The sequence below is a fragment of the Neomonachus schauinslandi genome, chromosome 5 (assembly GCF_002201575.2).
Source record: "Neomonachus schauinslandi chromosome 5, ASM220157v2, whole genome shotgun sequence".
NCBI classification, from domain to species: Eukaryota; Metazoa; Chordata; class Mammalia; order Carnivora; family Phocidae; genus Neomonachus; species Neomonachus schauinslandi.
Window position 1 is genome coordinate 70512423 of NC_058407.1, and position 26178 is coordinate 70538600.

The 26178-nt window shown below is 38.4% G+C and overlaps 1 protein-coding gene across 3 annotated transcripts in view; it reads right to left on the minus strand.

Annotated features, from left to right (window-relative positions):
* Nucleotides 1-2085: 2085 nt before the first annotated feature.
* Nucleotides 2086-26178, minus strand: part of PDZRN4 (PDZ domain containing ring finger 4) — a 350574-nt gene continuing 326481 nt past the window's right edge. For all 3 annotated transcript variants that reach the window (XM_044914883.1, XM_044914884.1, XM_021704873.1), the window contains 5 exons: nt 22033-22131; nt 19535-19597; nt 12213-12314; nt 7508-7624; nt 2086-3685 (listed from right to left, as the gene is read on the minus strand). In XM_044914883.1, coding sequence (XP_044770818.1) covers nt 2159-3685; nt 7508-7624; nt 12213-12314; nt 19535-19597; nt 22033-22131 — 1908 coding nt within the window. In that variant the 3' untranslated portion in view covers nt 2086-2158. The remainder of the gene's footprint in view (nt 3686-7507; nt 7625-12212; nt 12315-19534; nt 19598-22032; nt 22132-26178) is intronic.

Sequence of the window (26178 nt, forward strand, 5' to 3'; positions counted from 1 at the left end):
AATAATTTAATTCAACTAGAATTCATTATTATTCAAATGGCATTCTACAGAGGTTTACAAAGACAGAGGGGGGACACAAGGGCCAAACTCCATGAACTTAAAATCCACGTAGGGAGACAATACATTCTATGTATGTGATTCAAATAACAGGATTAAAAAAACGAAGGCAAAACAATACCGCAGGTGCATCACAGTGTATGCCAAAATGCTGAGAAAATCTGGTGTCATCAAAAGAGGCCCCAAAGAGAAAACATCTATGTGATTACACTCTAAGGGAAGTGTAGAGTTTGGCACAGGAACCCCAGACAGGAGAATAGTATAAGATAACCAGAGTGGAAATGGGAAGCCAGGAATAAACTCAGAGAAGACCTGAAAAGGAGGAGCAGTGGGCAAAGTGGGCAAGTGAATGAAGGGCCTGGAATGTAAGGCCAAGGCATCAGAGTCTGATTCAAGAGCTAATAAGAAGCCACTGTCAGTTTTTAAACAGGAAAGTAGCTTCAGAAATATTCAGATGTTATGTCTCCATCATGTCTCCAACAATCTCTTGGGTTGAATGAAAATGTGATCAAACTCATGTTTGCATGTACATGGTCGATCTGGCCTTTACTCTGGAGGCACCACAATTGACATATATATGGTTTTTATGATGAAAAGCTAGATTTAAAGAACCTATCTGATAATCTAGCAATCTCACTTTTTCATAAACTGACATAGAAAGCATTTATAGTTGACTAGGCTGGAAATTATTAAAAAGATGATCCCCCCAAATTTATTCCCAAATGATCAACTAAATAAATGCATGTAGTGTTATAGAGTGAATTGTGTCACCCTAAAATTCATATTTTGAACAAGTTCTAACCTCTAATGTGATGGTATTTGGAGATGGGGTCTTTGAGAAATAATTAGGTTTAGACGGAGTCATGAGGGTGGAGCTCTTATGAGGGGTTCCTTTCTGTGTCTCTGCCATCTGAAGACAGAAGGAGAGGGTGGCCATCTGCAAGACAGGAACAGAGCCCTCACCAAGTTGCTGAATCTGCCAGCATCTTGATCTTGGACTTCCCAGCCTCCAGAGCCGTAAGAAAGAAATTCCTATTTAGACTACCCAGTCTAGGATATTTTGTTATGGCAGCCCAAGCCAACTAATACACTTAGGGCCATTATAAACATTTTCAGACACTTCACTGACCCCCTCTCCATGTCCTTCCCTAAATTTCTCCTGGCTTTACTTTTCATGGGTGGCAGGAAAGGGGAGGTCAACTTATATTTATCGGATGTTTAGGTAACATCTGTTGGATGCTCTACATATATTATCTAATTGAATCCTGGTAAGAATATGTGACACAATGATCTATGGGAAGTATTTCAAGAAAATTTTATTGGAAAAAAAGTGATAGAAAATGTACACATTTTATAATCCACAATTAGGAGTCTTCTAAATAGTATACATATATAACTAATCGAAATCTGGTAACCATAGTGGACAATGAAAATAAAACACTCCTTGATAACTCTTAAGGATAATCAATAATTTATTTTTTATTGTCACAATTACCACAATTATCTAGCTACATGACCAATGTCACTACATACCACAGGAAGATTGTCCACCTACACTTTACTGAGACATAGACAACGGCCATTTAGGTGTTAAATGTACAATGGGATATTAAAAAGAGGTGGTTTTTATGTATAGGACAAGATGTGGCACGTGATTTATTAACGGGGTTGACTTAATACGTATTATGCCAAGAAGCAAGCATAGAAATGTTTTGGCATTGAATTGTTTTTAAAGTAGAAAATAAGTAAACTAGAGAAATAAATCCAGATCTTAACTTACAATAGATACATTAAAATAGGAAATTAATTGGCTCCTCAGTATTTTTGTTCAAGTTTCTTGTTTTCTTTCCTTTTGCTTGTTTTTTAAATATATATAAATGAGTAATATGAATATATCACAAGTTAAAGAAAGATCTCGGCCAAAAAGAAGATACCAGTATATGAAAAACAAATGAAAAATTACCAGGTATTTTTGCTTACAAAAAATTGAAACTATAAAGAGTCACAAAATATATATAAAAACGCCACATTGAACGAGGCAATCATACTCTACCCAAACTGGTAGCATCCTCCTAAAATCAGTTGCATCCCATTCATTCGGTCATACAGTGGTGACTGACAAGAAGGCATTATGAACTCGTGTGCCATCAGGAGATTTGGCCCCGTGGGTCATCAGTTCTTGGATTGTCATCCAGTTGTCCAAAATTTTCTTGTTTCTTTTTTTCATCATCTTTTTGTGGCTCAGTTCAATGATGTTGATCTCCTTCTTGCCCTCGCTGCCACTCTGGGGGCTCTCCTTAAGACACTCCAAGCGGCTCCGCATCATAAACTCTCGGCGCCTACGCTGCTCTTTGGCCCGAACCAGGTGCTGCTTTCTCTCCTCTTTGCTCCAGTAGCGGCCCATTTTCATCTCGCTCATGGTGTCATCATCTGTCGTCATGCCACTGCGCTCCTCCTTGATCTTTAAGGCACGTTCCCTCAGAATCCGGTCTCGCACTGGTCTCTTTGTTATGTACCGTGTCCCATCGCTCCTGATTTTCACCTTCCATTCCATCTTGGGCTCTGAACACTTCTGAGACTCCTTGCACATGCTCACTAAACTCAGCTGGCTCTGAGCATACTCAACTGCAGATTTCTGTTGAATTAACTGCATGTAGCTTTGATAATGGCGGGCATGCGCTGGGATGTTTGCATATCTATATGAGGAGCTGTGGTAAGGAGAGAGGTAAGGGATGTGTTCACTGCTGGTTTTCTCCTGATCAGAAAGCTTGTTGCTTTCTGAAATCTTCTCCTTGCCCTCCATGCTGCAGTCCTGTTCCATGGTTTTGGCTTTGGTGGAGGTCGACTCTTTACTGCTCTGTCCGGAAGAAGACTGATTGGCGGCCATTGTGCTTCTCAGGTTTTTCTTATTGGTGAGGTTGATCACTCTTGGAAGGGAGCTGTCAGGAGAACGGTCCACAGTGAGTGGGGTGCTTCTGCAGCTTTCTGCTGTGTTGTAAGCACTAGAACTGTCCTTGTCTGACTTCTCTGGGTGTTCGATGATGTCATCTAGTTTTCCCCGTGGCATATCCATGGTGGTGTTATAATTCCGGAATCCTCCATCGTGCAAAGCCCAGATGTCTCCATACTGGTCTGTCACCTTCTGGAGCCTGTGAGCCTGCATGATATTTTGGCACTCCAGTTCAATGTTTCTTAGTTCTTCATTAAGCAACTGTAGCTCGTGTTCCACACCCTCTTGTTCCCCCTGATGGCATTCTATTGTGCTGCTCGAGTAATACAGGTCATACTCTCCAGGGTTTCGAATCTTGCATTTGAGCTCCAAGAGCTGTCGGAATCTTTCACACTCCTCATCTGGGTTGCCAATGCAGTCGGAGTCGATGTATTCGCCAGACATGAAGCTCTCATTGCACTGAAGTTCAACGCTTCCTAGAGTGTCTTGGCTCTGCCCCAGCTCTCTCGTGCTCTTCAAAGATGTGCTGTTGGGATCCTCAGCTGCATTCTCCTGCTCTGAGCTCTCATCATTCCGCAAGCTTTCATCTGTGCGCCCCACCCCACTGTCCTTCTCATGGTTGTTGGAGGACGATGTTGCTGTGTCTGTTGTGCCTTCTTCTTCTTCTTGTTTTTTTGGCTGAGAATATAAAGTTGAGAGATCAAAGGAAATCAATTATTTTGGAAAAACACCAGTTGTTGCAAAACTTGCTTGAAAAAAACGATGCTTCTTGGCAAAGGTGTGGTTCCTAGAAAGCTGTTCTAATTTTAGCATCCTTAACCATTTTAGAAATAAAGGCAATTTGCTCAAGGTAGCTTTTTATGAATTGAAATAAAGAAAACCAAAACTGCTTGGAGACCTGACTTGGGGATAAATAAAACAGGCCTCATTTAAATGAATTATTCTTACCTTAAGGTTCTCTGTTACTTGGGAAACTGGCATGAAGGTGTGTAAATGAGGTGACTTTATGAGTCTCTGAGGTGGTAACACACAAAAGGATGAGTGAGACAGGTGATCTAAATGGTCTTCTGCAGTATGGAGGCCTGGAGTGCTGAAGCCGCATCACCTTATTATGAGGACTTTTTTCCTGAACTTTAAGTTCAGAAGAAACTTCGCTGATCTAGTAACACACTGGTAATGGTAAGCCAGACAGCCACAGTATTTCAAGAATAGCTTAGTACTGGAGCCTCGGCCCTTCTATCGATGAGGAACTTTAATCCCAGATGGATTCAGCTTATTCGTGACCCAGAGAAAAGTAGAAAAGGCCAGTGCCATCCCCCAGAATCAGGATTTCTTCAATGTTCAGGATGCCATAATCCTGCATACATGCGCCCTGACCTCAATGCATCTCCAAATCACATTACTCAAAATCAACAAAGTCATCTTAGGACTGCTTTGGGTTACTTAAAAGTATTTTTCTTTTCTTTTCTTTTTTTTTTTTAAAGATTTTATTTATTTATTTGAGAGAGAGAGAATGAGAGAGAGCACATGAGAGGGGGGAGGGTCAGAGGGAGAAGCAGACTCCCCGCCAAGCAGGGAGCCCGATGCGGGACTCGATCCAGGGACTCCAGGATCATGACCTGAGCCGAAGGCAGTCGCTTAACCAACTGAGCCACCCAGGCGCCCCTAAAAGTATTTTTCTATTCTCGACTGGTTATTTCCTTCAGAGGTGAATTTTATTCTATTCAGAGTAAAGTGACAGTTCTCATGAAAATCGGAGCAGCACTGATTGCCAGACATGGGCATAATATAAAAAAAAATATTTTGGACATATTTGTGAATACACACTCATATGTAATCTTTATTCCTTGGTAGTTTATGGCTTTCATGCAGAACAATTAACTGTTGCTTTCCTAAGAGGATGCATATGTCGTTCTTTCTCTGTGAAGAGGGTAAAATTATTTTTTCCTCCATCACTTATCGTATACTAGTCTACATGGCAATTTCTACATTGTATTTCCTTTATGTGTAAACTTACTCACCATTTTATGTATATATTTTCCTCTAGCAGGTGTAATTATACAATTAAATATAATTAAGCCTGTTAGTGTTAAAGAAGGACAGAATGCATGAGAAACGATATTCTAAAACAGGTGTGAAAGAGCCTCTCGAGAGAATGGCTTTATTTTCTTCCACAGAGGCCGAACAAAACTTAACATAAACTGCAGAGGAGAGAACATGAGCATGTATAACGTTATTTAAGGATTCCCAGTCTTTCCCTCAAATAGTTTTCCTCATTTGTTGAAAATATGCTGAGATTTTAAACATCATATTGATAAAAAAATAATGTTCTAAATAAGTAATTGTAACTAACAGTGGAGTGCTTGGTGTATCTGTATGTTCTTTGCCATAAGCTGACAATAGGATCCAGTGTGGTGACCTTCACATGTACCATAGACCCCCCAGAGGATATTATTGATATTGGACATCTGAGTTGATACACTACATTATTTACATTTATATTTTTCATATCTTTAATGAGCTTAAAAATACAAGAAGGCTAGTGTTTTTTTTTTTTTTATCTTATTTTTATGTGGAGTGCCAAGGACACAGACGAACTGTGCTGTGGGAGATGCTCCACGATGTGCCACCAGCAGCCCTAACACCAAGGACAGGGTATGTAAAGTGAAACTTTAATGTGTATATGGATTTTAGTTTTGAAGCGTGGATATATGTTTTGTTTTTTTGTCGAATTTCCCTTTCTTTAGTCACCGGTTTACGAGCAAGTGTGAAAATAAAAAAGGGTTTTCCATTCCCAAACCTAGAATTCCTAGTTTCTGATGTAATGCCACTCTATCATTTATTATTTCCCTAAGGAATTATTATGGTGACAGGCAATGCTTCTACCAAGACATTTCTAATGTAGTATTATTGTTTATAAGGGCAAAGGACTTTTAAAGGTTTCTGTACTTCTTATCATTTTTCAGTCTCATGCTGAAGAAAAATTTCCACACAATGAGAATCTAACCTCAGGGACATCTAGTGTTACCTCAAAAGACCAAGCATTTGTATTACGTCTGATGAGTAGGCAGCATTTGACACCGTATCACTTCACCTGGACAGGATTTCTCCCTTCTTTCTTTATTCCAACATCCTCCTGTCAATTCTGTATCAGGTCACATTTTGTATCTAAGAGAGAAAAAGCCTGGAGCAAGGACTTTCTTACTTGTAACCAGCAGCTGCCACCAAAAAATATCTTTATTTGTGGCCAGCGTTGAAGTCGTACATAAAAATTTCAATCTGCCCCACCTATACTGAAAAGCAATCCCACAGTAGCAGCATCGCTCTTGAGCATGAACTACTGTTTGTGAGGTGGCCAGTGAGCATCCGTGCTCAGAACAGAGAATAGCGCACATGGCTTTGACACCGTAGTCTGCAGTATAATGATTTATTTAATATACAGGCATGTGCCCATACACACACGCACACATCTCTGTTATGGAATGCTTGCATGGCAACATATTCCATCATGCAACTTGGTAAAGTGATAGAAGGTTTGTGCTTCATGTCCCTAAGCCTAGCTGTCCAGGATTTTTTAAAACTATCTTAAAAAAAACCCAAAACACCAAAAAAGCTATCTTTTAGAATGTGTTAGGATTCATGTTGAGACCAGGGTGATAATTAAACAAATCAATAAACTGACAGCAGAAGTGTTCATAAAATTATATCAGGCAGATGACTGACATGAATTCAACGTAAAAAAGTCTCGGATATATTGATCTTGTCTTTATCCCGTAGGAACAACAACAACCACAAAAGAATCCCAAGACTCAGTTTGCCACAGGCCCCTGTATAATCTTTCACTAGCAGTGAATTAATTAAGAGCAGAAACTTTTTTCATTTTAATTTGTATGCTCAGGATCAAGTGTGGTACTTGGGACATAGGAGGAGCTCAGCATTTTTGCCTGAATGATTATGTGACCCTAAGGCGAGATGATATCAATGATCTCAAATAGAGTGACTCCTGTTGAGGAGTATATAGGTAGGACCACGATACCAAAAACATAAATAAGATTGATGGCTTACATCATGTCATCATCATCTTATACGTGCCTAAATATTCAAATAGACACATTAATATTTTAAATTATAAAATTAATTTTTTGGAGAGAGATTATCTCATGAAATATAGTTTGTCTCCAGCTGGCATATTGAAAAGCAATGCACATTTTTGCTGTTAAGCTTCTGAATTAGGTCGAACGGTACCTGGGTCAACACTGAATCCTACTGTATTCTGGCAACAATGGTCCCAAGTCTTTCCAAGCTAGAAAGATCTTAATAGAAAAAAATTGTATTTATTCCCTCTGCTTCACTTGAGATGCCCATCTGCTCTAAAAAATTACCATTACAGAGGTGTTTGATCAAACTCTTTTTGTTTTTTACTCCATTTATGGTTACGTATTAAGAAAAAAAAAAAACTAGCAACATTTCAAATGATGTAGTTCAAATCGTTGGTCCTACCTGCTCCGCCTCATTGGCCGTGCACTGCATCGCTTCATTATGCTGTTCTTCCAGCATCTCCAAGTTTAACTCCTCTAAGAATTCATTCCTTTCATCTTCCAACCAGCCTTCATCCAGCTGCAAAAGAATACATTAGTACATTATATTAGGTTAGTGGGAACTCATGCTAAAAGAGGGGAAACTTAAATGGCGATGCCTGACCAGTTCCTTTTATCATAATGATTCTCTTCAGAATACCAGCCTCTGATAAGTTCACCTCTCAGAAGGAAGAAAAGGTGATTTAAAGAAAAAAAAAAAGGACTTGTATGCCTTTTATCCTTTCCTGAAACAGAGCTACAGATTTTCTCTCATAACCAAGTAGATCTCAAAGCACAGAACATTACCATCTTTCAAAATACATGAAAAGCATATTGCGTAATCCACAGCTGTCATGTTCACTACCTCCAGCAGTGCCCGTGTTAAAGCACCGCCATGATACTAATGGGACCATGAGACAATTGGGCTTTTTTCCTTAATAAAAACCGCCAATGAGACTACATACAAAGTGCTCCCCACCCCCAGAACACACTGATGCTACCCTCATCCTGCTTTTTCATCTTTAGGCAGATGGCTTCCAAGTTAACAAGATGGCTGCTTGCCACAAATACAGACATTTATTTTATCTGGGGGGAAGAAAGAAAAATTCTAAGTTATTCTTCCCCCCCCCCCCAAAAAAGGTGATGCTATGCCATGTCTATTTGGATTCATTTTTCAGGTAGGCTGAATTACAAAAAAAACATATCTATAGATAGATAGATAAATAGATATCAATCTATCTATATCTATATCTGAAACGTTGCATCTAAGGGGAGTGGAGCAGTGTGGAGCACGCAGGGTTTTGTTTGTGGGCTCAGGATGCAAGTATTCTGGTGGGAGTCTTACACAAATTAAACTGAATAAATCTTTTTGGCTTTTCAATACAAAGTGAAGTGGGAAACCTTGCTAATATGATGAGTGTTGACAGTCAATACAGATAATTTGCCTCAAAGTGGATTTCTGGAGCTGGATTACATAAATTAGCTGTCTATGCTGATTAAATTACCTGAATTATTGTCCATGCTCTGTTTTACTCTGTGTTAAAAGAAACAGTAGCTTTCTAATGAGCCAAAATTGACAATACAGTTGACCCTCGAACAACAGGTGTTTGAACTGCGTGGGTCCACTTACATGCGGATTTTTAAAAAAATAAATACAGTACGGTACTCTACATCTATTTTCTCTTCCTTATGCTTTTCTCAATAACATTTTCTTTTCTCTAGCTTACTATATTGTAAGAATAGTATAGAATACATGTGACATATAAAATATGTGTTAATAGAGTGTTTATGGTATTAGTAAGGTTTCCAATCAACAGTAGGCTATTAGTAGTTAAATTTTTGGGGAGTCGGAAGTTACACACCAATTTTTGACTGGGTGGGGACTTTGGCTCTCCTAATCCCTGCCTGCATTGCTCAAGGGTCAGCCATAGTTTGAGGTGTTTTCACCACTCAACAATGGCAAAATAAGCTCTTAAAAGTAACTGAAACTGTAAAACTTGAAAACAAAATAAACTCTGAGAGGACATTAAGTTGCACCAGAAAAGGCATGGGCATATATGCATCATATTACTTAATATGAAGGTAGTTGTTATTTTCTTGATATTTATTAAAGGCTACCTAGAACATAAATTACTCAAATTTGACTGAGGCCAAAAGTGTAGACATATTTATTCATCCTCATTTATCTTAATGTAGCCTGAATAACTTGAGCAAGTTCTACGTCACTGACTTTGGTATGCACATGAACTATGAAAATTAAGCTGGCTAAAAATTCAAATTCAATCTATAATTGTCTAAGTTTTACATTTTTTTAAAAAAAATTTTATTTATTTGACAGAGAGAGAGAGAGAGCAAGAATAAGCAGGGGGAGCTGCAGAGGGAGAGGGAGAAGCAGGCTCCCCCCTGAGCAGGGAGCCCGATGCGGGGCTCTATCCCAGGACCCCGGGATTATGACCTGAGCTGAAGGCAGACACTCAACTGACTGAGCCACCCAGGGGTCCCAGTTTTATATTCTTTAATCCCTTGTAAGTGTCACAAGGCTGCAAACTCCAGACTCCAAAAGAAATTACATAGAGATAGACATGTTTACTTTTTATAAGCACACCAAGGAATTTTTCTTTAATCAGGTCAAAACAAAATATTTGCTTGCACAGATGTAGTGAATGATGGAACAGAGTCTTCTGAAATTTAAATGAAGGCGTGGGAGGGATAAGGGGAACAAACAGTAGAAATTAATGATTCCCTATAACTCTTTTCTTATTAGCTAATCCCACAGATCCCTGAGTTGCCATCTGTAGTCAGCGTACATCTACTTTGACTAGTCTTTTGGCTGGAGGTGTACACTGCAAGTGAGTAAGGAGAGCTTCTTGCTCACTTCCTTCCCCTGTTGTATTTCCCTTTCCACTTAAACATGCATTCACGGTAGTCTGAGTTTCAGACTCCGCCACAGGCCGACCATTCCCTGGAGCTGAGCTGCAGGAAAGGAGGACTCTATGAAACTGGGACGTGTTTGCACAGCAGTGGAACTTATGTGGCATTTCAGAGAAAGGAACAACCTGCATTGTGTCAGGAGGAGTGTTTACAAGTTCTTATGAGAGCCTTCTCTGCCCCAATGTCCCAAGGGAAAGCAGAGAGAATAGCAGTATCTTTAATGGTCTGAGGAAGAAAATGGGCAGAAAATGAAAGAAAGTTGACAGGGGATGAAAGAAATGAGTTATTTAAAAATATTGCACTGATGTACAAGACTGCCCCCAGCAAATCTGTAGATCATTCCCAAGAATGTAGAGAGTATTTGAAATATTAAAAAAAGAAAAAGGCTAGAAAAAGCACACAAGAAACGTCCACATATTCACTGAGTAAAATTCACTTGCAAAAAATGCAATAACAAGATACATTGAAATTGATAAAAAAAATACAGGTGAAATAAAGGCAAGGTTTTCTTGGATCTTTTTTTCCTTGCCATTTTATAGCATTACTGCTTAAATTAAATTTTTAAAATATGGTGTTAAGATTCATTTTCTTTCTTTCTTTTTCTAGAAATCTGCTTTTCCAAAGGCAATTAGCTCTCTTCCAGTGTCATGAGGCTTCTTCTTTAGGATCAAGGAGCTGAAGCAGATCCTGCATTTGACAGGACGGAGAGTATCCTGCAGTCAGACGGCCATCTTTTCTCAACTGTGGAAAGGAAGTCTTGTTTGGAAATTCATCCTCCAACACTGATTCTACTAGGTCCGGAGTGTAGTCAGGTATTTGAAAATGCCACCAGTTCTACCAACCATATGTATTCTCTCAATGATTAACAGGATCTAGTCTTACGTCATTAATTTCGATTCTTTCCACAGTTCATTATAGCTGTTCCGTGGCATAGTTTAAGGAAATGCTTTAACTCTAAATTAATGAGGTTCTCTAGCAGGTTACATGGAAAGGGGAGGGAAACCACATTACAACATCGAAATATCTTTTCTATGACAGAGACGACCCCGGAGTTCTCTTCCGTTTACCATGAATTTCACTAACATGTGTTTAGCCCCTTTCTTGTGTTCTTTTTCAAGAAAATGGGATCAGTGAGACTAACTGGTTTGCAAAATTTCCAGCTCATTAGTGAACTTTCATACGTATTCTGTATTTTTAAATTCACTCCTCAACAGGCAGTCCAGCCAGGCGTGTAGTCTCCCTTCCCCACTCCTGAGACCTCAGGTGTGTAACTTTACTCTGCCTTGGGCTGTAGCAGGCTTTATGGGAACCATTTAGAGTGGTCAAGGGCATAAAGGGAATATATGCGGAAAGGGTGATCTTTTATAACCACTATATTCAAGTCAGGATTTGGTCTGACACTGAAATACACTTACTCGATTTAATTTATAGATAGCATGCAGTTACTGAGTTTGAAAAACATCAGATCAATAACCTGGGAGTCAAATGGTGACATAAGCAAGTTCACTCAAACTACTGACAGATGGATAGAAGGTGACAACGTGCTGTCCTTTCTGCATTGTGGTGGGGTATGAAAAGAATATGAAAAGAAGGACCAGTAGCACTTTTCTTCCACCATTACCTTTCCTTTACTTTCATGACATCTCCCCTCTGTTAAAGATATAAAAAACAAGTCCTCCAGAAGCTGTTCGCTTGCTTTTGGCCGGATAGATGTTTTTGTCACACTGCACTTAGAAAAAATTCCTTTACTACACATGGAACTGCTCCATGCTCCATAGGCCACTTTATTTGATAACGTTCTTCTAAAAAGATTTAAGTTGATAGCTGGATATGCTAATGTTTCTCTCGTTAGAGATTCTTTCAAGATACCTTAATTTGCCAATTAAGTATTTTCAGATAGAAACCTAAAGCAAGGATCCAGACAGAACTAAGAATCATGTAAAGTCAACCATTTTTCATTTATGCATTCATTCAAATAACTGGCAAGTGGAAGGAGAGAATAATGGTTCCATCCTGTGTGCTTTTTTCCTTCTTTTTTTCAAAAAGATAAGGTTGATAAGGTTGGTAAGTTAGGAAAGATGGCTCTTAATTATGTTTTGCATACTTGGCTTTACCAATAGCCATGGTACTGATTTGACATAGAATAGCAAATAATGGATGTCAAGTTCAGTCTCAAGATTTCTGATCTCTGCTCTGACCTGAATCTCGGGCCTTGCGACAAGCAGCACGATTCTCTTGCACTCATCACTAGACAGCAACGCCACTGCTTCTTCTCGATTCTGGACATCTTCCCCATTTATCTAGAAAACAAATGAAAGTGGCACATTAGTTTCCATTTCCACAATGCTGCACACAATAAATGGGAAATATCAGCTCATTTATGGTGAATGTATGGACAATGAAGCTCACACAATGGGCTCATCTTCAGCCCCTCAGTGGTAAGTGCCTTCACTCAATTACGTGCTTACTGTAAGAGCCATATCGATCCCTGAAGGATGGCGGACATCAGAGGAAGCAGTTATGTTCATAAATGTCCAACCTGCACCCTGGTAACATACATCTAGCAACACAATTAACCAGCCCCTGACAGGTGACGTTCATCTTTCTCCGCTCAGAGTAATGGAAGTGTCACTCTGAGATAATAGTGCTGGGGGAAGCAGGACTGGCAATCCCACAACTGAAATCTGTCATCCTGCATGCCTGCTATGAGCCAATTAGAGAGCTACAGTATTATCTTTCACCAGGCAGTGCTCCCAGGCCACTGCTGATTGCATTTTCATTTAATCATCTCATATTTGTGTGGGTCTGACTCAGTTGCCCTGATCACTCTCGGGATATCTTTCAGTGCGTGAAATTCACTAATCAAAAGAAGGACAGTTCATCAGTAACATCCTTATCAATACTCCAGTTCTTTCTAAGATTTGTCCATTTCCTCAAACAACAAAACTAATGAAGTATTTTACAGCTCATCTCTTAAGTGTACTTAATTAAAAAAAAATTAACAGAGGAGAAATGGCTTTTTGCAAGAAACCAGCTTGAGTAAACTTTTGATTAAAAAGACTGGTGGAATTCAAAATATATCTTTATTCCTTTTTCTAAATTCTATGGACAGAGCAAGTAAGTATTTTAAGCTACATTTTCATGTTCAAAGGTATTTAGCTCTGAGTTAACTGAACTTCTTTCTTTGGATATTTTATATTTACTTTATTTTAGTGATTGTTCAAATCCATGGAGACAATGAGGTTTTTGATCATAGTACAGAATCAAAATATGCAGAAAGAAATTTCAATTAAAGACATCAAGTAATTATATCTAAAATGAGTATTAATTATTTTGGGGCGCCTGGGTGGCTCAGTTGTTAAGCGTCTGCCTTCGGCTCAGGTCATGATCCCAGGGTCCTGGGATCAAGTCCTGCATTGGGCTCCCTGCTCCGCGGGAAGCCTGCTTCTCCCTCTCCCACTCCTGCTGCTTGTGTTCCCTCTCTCGCTGTCTCTCTGTCAAATAAATAAATAAAATCTTTTTAAAAAATTTAAAAATAAAACAAGTATTAATTATTTCAATAAATTAAATAGAAAATGTGGCTGTACTGACCAATTTTTCAATAATTAACATCTTTCACTAAGGATTTCTGCTGAAAAGCATGAAGTGGACTGTTGAGATTTTCTTCCTGTGGATCTTTGGGATTCTGGCTGATACATGAGGGCAGATATAATTACTGAAACAAGCCCAGGAATCTCAACTCTGGACCACAATAAATGATCCTTATTCCTAGACTCTTATCACACATATGGAACACAAAGAAAGCAGACAATACATAATAATCAAAGGGGGGGAAATCATACAACCACATGTTGTATTTTCTTACTCTGATCAAACGAATATCACCTTCGTTTTTCAGTTATATATGTAGACAGGAAATTCAGCTTTTACAAGTTTCAAGCGCATTTCCTCTTTTAGCAACTCACAATAAAATTCATCAAATTAGAAAACAGAAGCTATGATTCCAAAACAGGAACTAATGACTGGAAAGGTTATTTTGTGGTTTTTCATAAATATACATCTGAAAAGCTATTTCTGTGCTGAATCCAAGGCTTCTTCTCAAATAAAGATAAATTGGCAGTGGTGGATTCCACTACACCCACCCCCCCCATCCCCAGTGAAGTGTAGTTTGAAAATAATGACTTGAAAATGTTTACTTTCTGTGAGCTTTGGGGGCTTATGTCCATTTCACAGTAATTCTTAATAGTATATCTGCAGTGCATCTATTTGTCTATCCACTACGGACCTAATCGTCCATCCTCCCTCCACTATCAGGCATGCTGGATCCTAGAAAGAGTAAGTTGGATGCTCTCAGACGTGATTCACCTTTTCTGTGTGAAATCTAATGCTCCCTGCTTTTTTCACTCAGGTATATACATTCTAATTCTTCATCTAAATTTCACTTACCATTAACCTAAATACTCTTCATTCATGTTTATTTAATGTTACTATTATGTTTCCTATATTAAAGTGCAGGTAATAGTGGTTTCCTCAGAGTGTTCGTGTAATGGTTAAATGAGTTAATATATGTCTAGGGTTTAAACAAGTACCTGGTATCCAGGAAGTGCTCTGGGTTGGTACATGGTACTGTTGATATTTTTCTTGTTGTTAGTATTATTATTCCTACTACTACTACTATCATTATTTTTTTTTATTTTATTATATTTTTTAAAGATTTTATTTATTTATTTGAGAGAGAGAATGAGAGAGAGAGAGCATGAGAGGGGGAGGGTCAGAGGGAGAAGCAGACTCCCTGCCGAGCAGAGAGCCCGATGCGGGACTCGATCCCGAGACTCCAGGATCATGACCTGAGCCGAAGGCAGTCGCTTAACCAACTGAGCCACCCAGGCGCCCACTACTATCATTATTTATATTTATATTTTAATCCTCAGTAAAGACTTTTTTCTTCTAAATAAAGCAAATATAGTAAACTTCATGCACAACAATTAAATCCATAGTAGCAAACACGGTTCTACTTTAAAAGACTTCTCTCTCCTTTGTATTTTTAACTCTTAGAGAAGCATCAAGAAACAACATGGTGTGTTTGATTTGTAGTCCCATTAGATTTGATATTTGTCTCTCTCCTCTGTGAACTCCACATGACCAGAGCTACGGTCTCCAGTCCCAGCATTATGTCCTTGTCCTGGAAGGACAGATCCCATGTTGTAGAAACACATTTCCATTCAGAGTCCTATGTGGAGGGAAATGAATTCACCACAGAGGTCTGGTGTTAAAATGTAATTTATTGTTTTTTTTTTTTTTTTCAAAATAAAGGCCACTTTAGCCAACTAGCTGGTAGATCCTATTGAACTCAAGACATTAGTCTGATACCCAGAATGATATTGGGGCAAGAAATGCAGCCCTGGGTTTCAGCAAAGAATGAAAAGGTTTGAGGAATGAAATCAGATAGAGCTTTCAACCTTCATTTGCTCTTGTCCCTGAAGGATGTCTCGTAGCTACAAGATTGCTTGTGGGAAAGCGGTTTGCTGTGCCTGAAAACACCAGGCAGACATAAAGGTGAAGGACCCAGAATCACATGGAGGAGATAAATGAGTGAGTGCATCTCCACAGTTTAATGGAAGACTTTAGTTTTAAGAAAAGAGAGGGAAAGAGAACCAGGAGAAAGGCAACATGCAACTTTTGTCATAAATGAGGGAAAACTGCACTAGAGAACATGTCTTGTCTCATTCTCTGTGCATGGCCATATATAAATATTGATTTCAAAGCAGATATTGCCTTGACTTAGAAGAGATTTGTGGCATTACAAAGATAAATCAGCCAAAATCTCACTTTAGGCCCAATCTCTTGTATGTGCATATGAGTGTGTATGTACGTGTGTGTGCGCACATATGCGTGCTGAACCCTAAAAGCCTAGAAATGGTTAACATAGCTTTTTTTGCATGAATGTGCCAATTTTTAGATTTCCTATATTGATGTACCAGAGGTGGGTGGGCAACTAAAATTCTTGGCATATGACCACCTATGGAATTTATTTGAAAACCCAGGAACCTAAGGCAAAAGAGGCATGATGTATTTTAAGTGTGCTTATATTTTAGTGTGGAAGGAAGGTAAATAATATACAGAGATACAGAAGTGGACAGAACAGAAATGGGAGGAAAACAGTTATCCAAAGGGAAGAAAAGAAAAGTGTAGGAACAAATGCTGGGGACAAGTTTATGCGTAGGGCAGAGAAAAAGAAAGAAAGCTCAGTAGGAGTCTTATTGTCCCACTGCTTGAGTTTTTGCAGGGTTTTGTCAGGGAGGCAGTAATCCTTAGGAACATGACTGACTTTTTTGGCCAACATGAGATTAGGCTGCTGACATGGAATACTGTACACTTACTATCCCAACGAGGAAGTGAGAATACAGCCCTCTCTGATCATGGATATATGTGGTCTTTAATTTTTCCTCAGTGGAGCTCAGAAAAGCCTGCCTTCACTCAGCATTGCTATTTTGTGAGAGGACTTCCCCATATGAATTCTTGAGGCCACATCTGGTACCACAAGCTTGTGGCAATGGCACAGTATATAGAACTGTCAAGCACTTGCAGAGAAAAAAACACACGAGAGTTAGAACGTGTTCTCATGAAATTGGGTCGTGGTTTTCTTCTGTACAATCTCTACCTTGGGCCAATCTAGTGTGAGTACCCATGTGTGGGTGGTGTCCCTGGGTGAGGTCATCTAACAGACCCGGGATGTACTACCTTTAGAAAATTTTAGCTACACGATTAGGACAGGACCATAGAAGTACTCTCCTTAGGTCATCATGAACAGGAAATTAAAACCACAATGGCTCTAAAGAGATTCATTTAAATAAAAGCCAGCCAGGAAACTCCAAGGATATGAAGTAAATCCTCTCTTTCTCCACTTCTCATCTCCCTGAGACAGGAGTCATTAATTGTTCATTACAGGGTATCCCATAATCTCCTCATCAGCCATATGGGAGCTATTTGTCTATGGGTACAATTTTGTCACAGTTTTATTTAATATAATTTCACCAACACCCTTAAGACTCTTTGTTTCCTATGTGTGCAAACAGACTTGAATTCCAGGCTTTTTAATGTGACATGTATTTGTTCATTAAGTGTGACATATTTGTCACTGAATATAAAGTAATCAGGCAGACAACAGCATTTTGTCAATCCCGCTGTTGTTTCTTCAATGAACCAACTCCATTAAGGAATGCCTTATTATCCAGCAAATATTTTATCTGAAAACTTTATCTGCCTCTAATATAGCCAAGAATAAGGAAGTAGCAAAACAGATAGTATGTATATATGAAAATACATATATTTTATTTCTATCTACCTCTACTCATAGAACTAATAGATGTAATTTTAATGACTGTATTTGTAGATTTAGCTTATGGGAAAGTGGTTAGCTGGAAATTAGGGAGGGAGCCAGTGAGGTTGCAGTAGAAGGTGTCAAATGTGGAGAGTAGATGGTGAGAGAAAGAAGTGACAGCTGGAAACAACAAGAGAAAAATGACAAAAAATACACGCAACACATCAGAAAATGTGGCCAACGAGGGTGATTTCAAATTGGGGCACAAAATCTTCCAGACCTTTTAACCATTTAGTATTTTATTGTATTATAGCATCGTGTAATGATTGCTGGGCACAACATGACCTTGAGCATCATAAGAAGGTTACATTCTTTTCCATTGAGTATATTCAACTGTAGAGGTTAACAAGGTGAACAATACATTTATAATTGTTTCCAAATCAAAATAGTGATAATAATAATAATAATAATAATAATAATAATAAATATGTTTGAAGCTTTCATTATCTGGATGATACACAAAGATGGTATCCTTATTTTTTAATGAGGCTAGATCAATAAAGCTTCACTGCAGATTTTATTCATTTATCCTATCGCTCTCTCCACTGAATACCTCTGTTTCATTCATTCATTTATTCATGTACGATTGAGAAAGACACTGAAAATATGGTAGCAAACAAGACTATGCCTTGGTTTCCTGATTCACTCTCCCTTCCCCTGATAGAGCCAATGACACAGTCCATTCTGTTTAACTACAGGTCACCACTTAAGGAGCTATAGAAATAGAAGTCATATATTCCTGAAGTTAGTAGGGCCATGAATGACCACTAATTCAGACTTTTTTATTGTTTCCTAATTGGAGTCTTAGGAGAAGGTCCTTGATGAAAAAGGAGTTCCACAGCATCTAGCTAGAGAAGAGAAAGGGTATGAAGAAGAGGTGAATCAGTGAGTGGAGCCCTGAAGAAAGGCAAGAAGAGCAGAAGGCTGGGCAGGATAACATTGTGGTATGGGTCCCAGGCTGTGCTGGTGCACCGTGATCATGACAATGCCCCACTGCCTCGTCATCATCTGTGTGTGCACCTATCTTTCTAATTGCATGGGGAGTGCCCCAAATGCCGGGATGGCATCTTGTCTATTTTTGAAGCCCTGGTTCTAGGCAGAGTGTCGAATCCATTCCTGTTGGATGCAAAGCAACATTCGTCAGGCATTCGCATCTAGGAAGGAGAAGTGGGAACTGTGGGTCTGTCACAAAGTCTAAAAGTTATGCAGAATGTTCGAACAGTTGAAAACTTCCTCGATTTGTCTTCTGAGTCATCTTCCCGGCTTTGTAGTTGTGCGATCTGCAGTAAACTCAACCCTGAAGGGCCTCGGCTCTTATTTTGGGTTAATCTGGACACACAAGCTGGGGAGCTGTGTGTCTTTCTGCAGCACTCTCTATGGGAAAAGACTCAGAGGAGATGGAAAGGGTCGAGGCAGGTATAGGAGAGAAACTTTGGCATTCAAGGTTAGTCCTAACTTGGCCTGGAATTCTTTCCAGCTCCACATCCCCCTGATGCTCTGCTTATCATCTTGCCCATTAAACTGAAATGTAGTCAGTCTCTACATTTTCACATTTCCACGCGGACAAGAAAGCATTTTCCCCCCACCTGTCTCCAGCCACTCAACTGTAAATAAATCAAATTTCTTCAGACTTCTAGACTTTCAGGTTGTCATGGAACATAGGAATCCACATTTACCTAATTTATTCTGGAACAAGCAGCAGTAACATGCTGCTGCCGCTGCCAGTACCACTAGAAGTTAATGTTTGTTACTTACCATGCACGGTGCTAAGCATATCACACGTATAATCACATTTAAGCTCTGCAACAATATGTCTTAGTATTGCCCTTTTTTAAGATGAGGAAACAGACTTAGGATGAGAGGCAAAGTAAGGTGGCCGAGTAGGTGGTGGAGCTGAAAGGTGAAGCCAAGTTATCCAAGTCCAGAGATTATGCCTTAATCACTAATCATTAGCCAATAATTCTTAATGAATAATACCATCCTTGCTTAAAAAATTTTTTAAACAATAGCTTTTTGTTTTGTGGATGTTATCATCTAGGAAAGACAAATTCTTTCCTCTGACACTTCATAAAAAACTAAATAAAGTTGAAACTATTGAACAAATGGTAGGAAACTAAAGGAAATGGCCATGCCACATACTTGCAAAATCCGATCCCCTTCTCGAATTCGGCCGTCTTTGGCAGCAATGCTGTTTGGATCTACCTGTAATGGAGAAAACATACATCTTTAACTGGATATGCAGTATTCCCCCAGGAACTTAAAAATAGGGTTTAAAAAATATTTTTAGTAACCTGGTTCAAAATTCTCTACTGATTTATAGAATGCGTGCCAAGGTTTTCTGTCAAAAATCACTGATTCAAAAAATATAAGTGGACTATTTTAGAATTAATAATAATAAAATTAAAGAGAACTAGAGCAGAACTTAACTATTTTTCTCTCTCCTTCCCTTTCTTTCTTTTTCTTTTCTTTCTTTCTTTCTTTTTCTTTCTTTCTCTCTATCTCTCTCTTTTTTCTTCTTCCTTTTTTTTTTAACTTCCATTCACTCATTTCTGTATCCAAACTGTCAGACATGGTCCTCAGCTGTCATGATTTTCAGCAGATGTTAATTCTAGGATTCTCTGAACCCAGGAAATTTGCTTTCTACTAGGGTGATCTTTAAATCCTGGTTTAGCTGTTTTAGAAAAGCTGAGAGCTATACTGTAAGTCCATACTTATTAAAGAAATTTCTGTCTCATGAGCACATTAATTTAGAAAGAGATTTATAATCGATGTTGCTTGAAAAATGAAAAAAAAATCCTATCCATGTAGATTATTACTAGGCTCTACATTATAGGGTGAAGTGTATTAACTACAAAATATTTTAGAATAAATAGATATTTAAGCCTTTATTAGGAGTTTACCAACATTTTAATGGGCCAAACTTGAGTGATGACTTACAGTTCACTGGGGGTTAATCTGTCTATCATATTTTGAATGATGGTTCAAAGCCATTTATTTGAGCTTACTCCATCAAAGCTTTAATTTAAGCAAAGTATTTCAAGTGTAGCATGAGGTTGATCCATCCTATCCAGATGTTAGGTATTACTTTCTTATTAGGTGGTGCCACCTAATAAGTGAATTTTAAGTGATCAATCAAGAACAAAAGACACTTTAATTACATGTAAGAAGTATAAGGAAAATATTCCTTCCAAGTACATATGTTCAGTTCCTGTGGCTTCTTTATTGTCCCTGGAAAGTTAAGCTCCAAAGCTGGCATATTTAAATGGTAAATAGAGACTTACTAGAAGGAAGGGAGGTATGATTAATCAACTGTATCCTACTGAGAAGCCGTTCACAATCTAAAAGTTTGCCTACAGAACCGTAATCAAACTAATGCCAAACTTTGACATTTGTACCTCTGTGCCTATTACAAAAGACAATTCTGTGACTATTTCCTCACCATAATTGGAGGGATTATCATAGCTGTCCATTCAAAAGAGGTGTATAAGTCAAACATTCTCTGGAGATTTTTCCATTGCAAGATCCAATCAGTAAATTCTTCGGTAAAGTGATAAAGAATAACGTTTACATTTATAGAGCTGGGTAATTTTCTTTTCTTTTTTTTTTAATGTAGATTTTTTTATGTTATGTTAATCACCATATAGCGCTGGGTAATTTTCTAAGTGCGTTAATTACATTATTTTTTCCATATTCTAAACACCTCTATAAAAGCAATGAGATAAACATTGTTGTACCAAGTTTCTAGTCAAGGAAGCTGAAGCTCAGTGAGTCAGGTAATGTTGTTAAGATCACGGCCAAGAAGACCAGCATGAGACATTAATTAGTATCTAGTTTGTCTAACTTCTTTTCACACATATACATACACATATACATGGTTTCACACACACATATATGTGTGTGTGTGTAGATACATATATAGGAGGAGTTAGGCAATACACACACATCTATGTACGTATGTGTTTGCGGATATATATACACATATATATAATTTTCAGTCATATGTACATATAATTAAAATAAATTATACCTTACTACTTCTCACAAAATGATTCTTTGGCCAGTCTTAAAAAATCACCTATAATAATAAATTTTGCTTCACATTTTTTTCAAAGTAATTAACACTAAGAAGAGTGTTTCACATTTAGGTACCTAACTTTCTGAGAGTGATTATAGGGGTTGAATGAAACAAACTCATAGATACATTCCTTGGATATTCAAATGTATCAATCCTGCCAGCAGAGTAAAATGTGTAATATTTGTGATATTAGATGCAAAACAATTAGTCGATGCTCTTGTTAACAGCACTAATAAAAGGAATGGAAGGACGAATGTTTGCCCATCAGAAACTTTGTTTGACTTTCTGCATACTTAGGGGAATTTATTCAAATTTAGGCAACGTTCCCATTTTTGCAGTTTTCCTTACTGGGATTCTCTGGTGAAAGCATCCCCATTAAACAAGCTGATAATAATTACATTACTTGGGCAACATAATTTACTTTCTTAACTGAAAGTGACAAGTACTGGAACATGGCCAATTCTTCACATTCAGGCCTCCCAAGGATTTTCTCGACGTGAGTCATTTGACTCCATTCTTCGCAGTCTCCCTCCCCCTACCTCTCCTCCTCAGCATTTCTTACCTCGCTGACATAAATGCCTGTGTCTTCTTCATCATCCGTTCTGTAACAGACTGTCAGGCCCAGCTTCTCTTGACTACTAACACGACACAGCTCGACCTCCTGAGAGAAAAACACACACAGAACGACATTTATCTCAGAAAGAAATCCCACAGCAGAATGGAGAACTCACTGATATTCTCTGGGTCGCCCTGGGAGGTTTTCATAATTACTGCCCAACATTTGAAATTAACTTACATTACCAAAATCATCCGAATGTACCTTCAATGTGTATTTCTGTATACTCAAGCCAATGTTTCAAATTTTCATTGTACAGGTCGAAAAGTGCAATTCTTTTGTATCAAATCATAAACTTAAAGCTTAAAAATTATACAATAAAGTATAAAATATGCATCAATCAGTAAGATATTTGAGACTGTCAAAGTAAGTAGAAAAATGTTCATAAAAATACTGGGAGTTACTGTGATTTTATTTGTATTTTAATAAAACAAAACAAAGTTCAAATTAAAAAAGACTACACTGGGCCCTGTATCAATCCTTCTTTTGAGTTCTATACAATATGATAATCAGCAAGTGTTTTGTATAGCTCAGGCCAAGGCTTTCTAATATTTTGTAGAATCTCTCACCCTTGGAATGAAATGGTTCATCCAGGCTGAAGGGAGAGACATCAACAGGCAATGATTCAAAATGAGGCAGTAAATGAACATGGAAACACATTTACTGAAACACATGGCTAAGGGGCTTGAAATGTCAGTCCTTAGGTAATGTATATTGAATCTATTTCCTGATTTATGTTCAGTAAAATAATAATAAATTTCAGTGTATTTCATTTCTATATAATGAAATAGACTTGTACTACTCTCAGAAACAGATGACTTTAGGATAAATTGCATAATTCCAAGCACTAAAAGACAAATTGGTGTTCTCATCATGGAGAACTTGTTCCTATTGGATGAAGAATATAAGGTCCTTTGGTAAATATCAGATAAGATAAAACAAAGTAAATTTTTTTTTTTTTTTTTTTATTTATTTTTTTATTCTTATGTTAATCCCCATACATTACATCATTAGTTTTAGATGAAGTGTTCCATGATTCATTGTTTGTGCATAACACCCAGTGCTCCATGCAGAACGTGCCCTCCTCAGTACCCACCACCAGGCTAACCCATCCTCCCACCCCCCTCCCCTCTAGAACCCTGTTTGTTTTTCAGAGTCCATCGTCTCTCATGGTTCGTCTACCCCTCCGATTTCCCCCGCTTCATTCTTCCCCTCCCGCTACCTTCTTCTTCTTCTTCTTTTTTTTTTTTTTTTTTCTTAACATATATTGCGTTATTTGTTTCAGAGGTACAGATCTGAGATTCAACAGTCTTGCAAAATTCACAGCGCTTACCAGAGCACATACCCTCCCCAGTGTCTATCACCCAGTCACCCCATCCTTCCCACCCCACCCCCCACTCCAGCAACCCTCAGTTTGTTTCCTGAGATTAAGAATTCCTCATATCAGTGAGATCATATGATACTTGTCTTTCTCTGATTGACTTATTTCACTCAACATAATACCCTCCAGTTCCATCCACGTCGTTGCAAATGGCAAGATCTCGTTCCTTTTGATGGCTGCATAATATTCCATTAAAACAAAGTAAATTTAAATGGGAAGAGAAGTCTGGATTAAGTTTCTGGAACTCGGACTCTGTGGGCGTTGCAAATTTGTCTGCCTTGCTTAAAGCTTTCTCCAGGTCCTAGAACAGGGATAGGCATAGTGTGGGCACTCAGTAAATCCAGGCTAACGGGTGGCTGCTTCTATTTCAGATCTTTCCTGATGTTCGTAACTTTCTGTAAAAACAATAATTAAGCAGTCTTCCTTCTTTAATGGGAGATAGGTTTTGTGTGTGTGTGTATGTGTGTGTATGCATGTGTGTATGTGAATGAAAAGAAGATTTTGAAGTTTGATTATAATAAGCATACATTTAATGGTGTATTATTAGAAATAGTTACCAGGATTAAATAAAGAAAAACTCGCTTAACTTCAAACAAGAGGATATTCTCCAGTACACTCTGTTGAATTTGAAGAAGGATCCTCCCTTTCAATTTTGTATCTCAGGGCAGGCCTTGTCATTGGAAAATAACCATTTATTTTAACGACATGCTATAAACCATAGGTAAATCCTTAGCAAGGGTTGACTATCATAAGCTCTAGCGACTAATAATTTCAAGGCTGATAGCAAATTAAACAAAATTTAGACCCTCTGTCCTGAGATACGTACTGTAAATTGGTGAACTCCATGAAACTATGAAGAACGACTTTGTAACTGGTTGGCAAAGATACTCTAAATTCCACTACAGTGGATAAAAAGGGCATGGTGTATGCTAAACGGTAAAGAAAAAAAGGTGGAAAGTCCTCTCACCTTGAGGAAGAATAGGAAACAGTGGTGTGATTTGGCACCGGAAGTAAAAAGTACATACCCAGCAAGGGTATTTTCAAAACTGGCAATCATTAATGCCTCCAGAGGGAAAAAAAATACTTGACTGAAGCTGTAACATTAGGAAGAAATTACAGCAACAAAAGAGCTTCAATTACAGCAATGCAGTATACCGTTAAGGAGTAGAGAAGCTTATGATTCCTAAGAGGCCTACAAGGAAACCTAAACACTCCATAAGGAACTGAGATTGGGACCTTTAAATTAAAGCAAATGAGGAGCTGTAGTCAAAGCTGTGCACTGACTTTCAGTGTCCTTCTGATAGCGGGGGAGAAAGTCCCTGTGCTGTGGGAAGACATTTCCAGAGGGAGCCTTGTTTTGTAAGTGTTTTCTCGACATTCTCAAGGCTGCAGCATGGTTTTGGTGCTTGTTTAGGAGATGCACACTGAAAATATTCTGCAATAAAATGGAACCAACCTATGAAGATACAGAGGGCATAAGACTTCAATACCACAAATCAAAGCATCAACTTGAGAATCACAACGGAAAGAAGACTAAGATCCTGAGGTCAACATAATTTTTCAATATTGTCATCCTATCGGACCTAAGCAAAGCTGCAGAATAGGGCTCGAAGTTACCTATAACATCTTTGTTTTTTATTTTTATTTTTATTATTTTTTTAAGATTTTATTTATTTATTTGACAGAGAGAGATACAGCGAGAGAAGGAACACAAGCAGGGGGAGTGGGAGAGGGAGAAGCAGGCTTCCCGCTGAGCAAGGAGCCCGATGTGGGGCTCGATCCCAGGACCCTGGGACCATGACCTGAGCCGAAGGCAGACGCTTAACGACTGAGCCACCCAGGCGCCCCTAACATCTTTGTTTTTTAATACCCCACGTTTAAGACACTCAACACCCTCCTATTTCCTTCTAACTGTCTGGAGTTGCTAGAGGTCTGCCTGTGTAGGCAGCCAGTGGAATTTCAGGTTTGCCATCTTATCTACCTAACCCCTAGCAAAGTGGGCAATTAATGTTACCTTCTACTTTCTCACAAGTAGCTCTTAGTATATAAAGAAAAGTGATAAATATTTCTTAAAGAGATCATCACTAATAATTATTTTTAATTACGTTTATAATTCTACTTCCAGTGTAGTTAACATATAGTATTCTATTAGTTTCGGGGGTATAATACAGTGATTCAATACTTCTATACAGTACTCACTGCTCATGCTGGCAAGTGTCCTCAGTATCCCCATTGCCTATTACACCCATCCCTCCCCCCAACCTCCCTTTGGGTAACCATCTGTTCATTCTCTATAGTTAAGAGTATGTTTCTTGGATTAATAATTATTTTAAATGTTGCCCACTTAGGGTTTGGTTCGTATTAATGAAGACTGAAAATACAAAGCCTTAATTCAAAGGACTAAACTTCAGGTGGTAGGATTCCAGTCACTGAGGGAGGGAGACTCAAGTGAGATTTCCTGGATCCCACAAACCATCCAACACCAGTCCCAAGTGTGGACTTGCCATTCTTTCTTTGGTTGAGAATGTTTCAGACACTGCATATTTCACACTAGTACACAGAAGCATACATTTTAGAATCAAAGTTCCTTTAATTCTATGATAAAATAACTTCTAAGCATATACCTGTAGAGCATCTTGTTTGTATGAGGCAAAGGTGGCTTTGTAAAGCCTGATTATCTGAAAGAAAGTCTCTAGTACAGGTTAATTTCG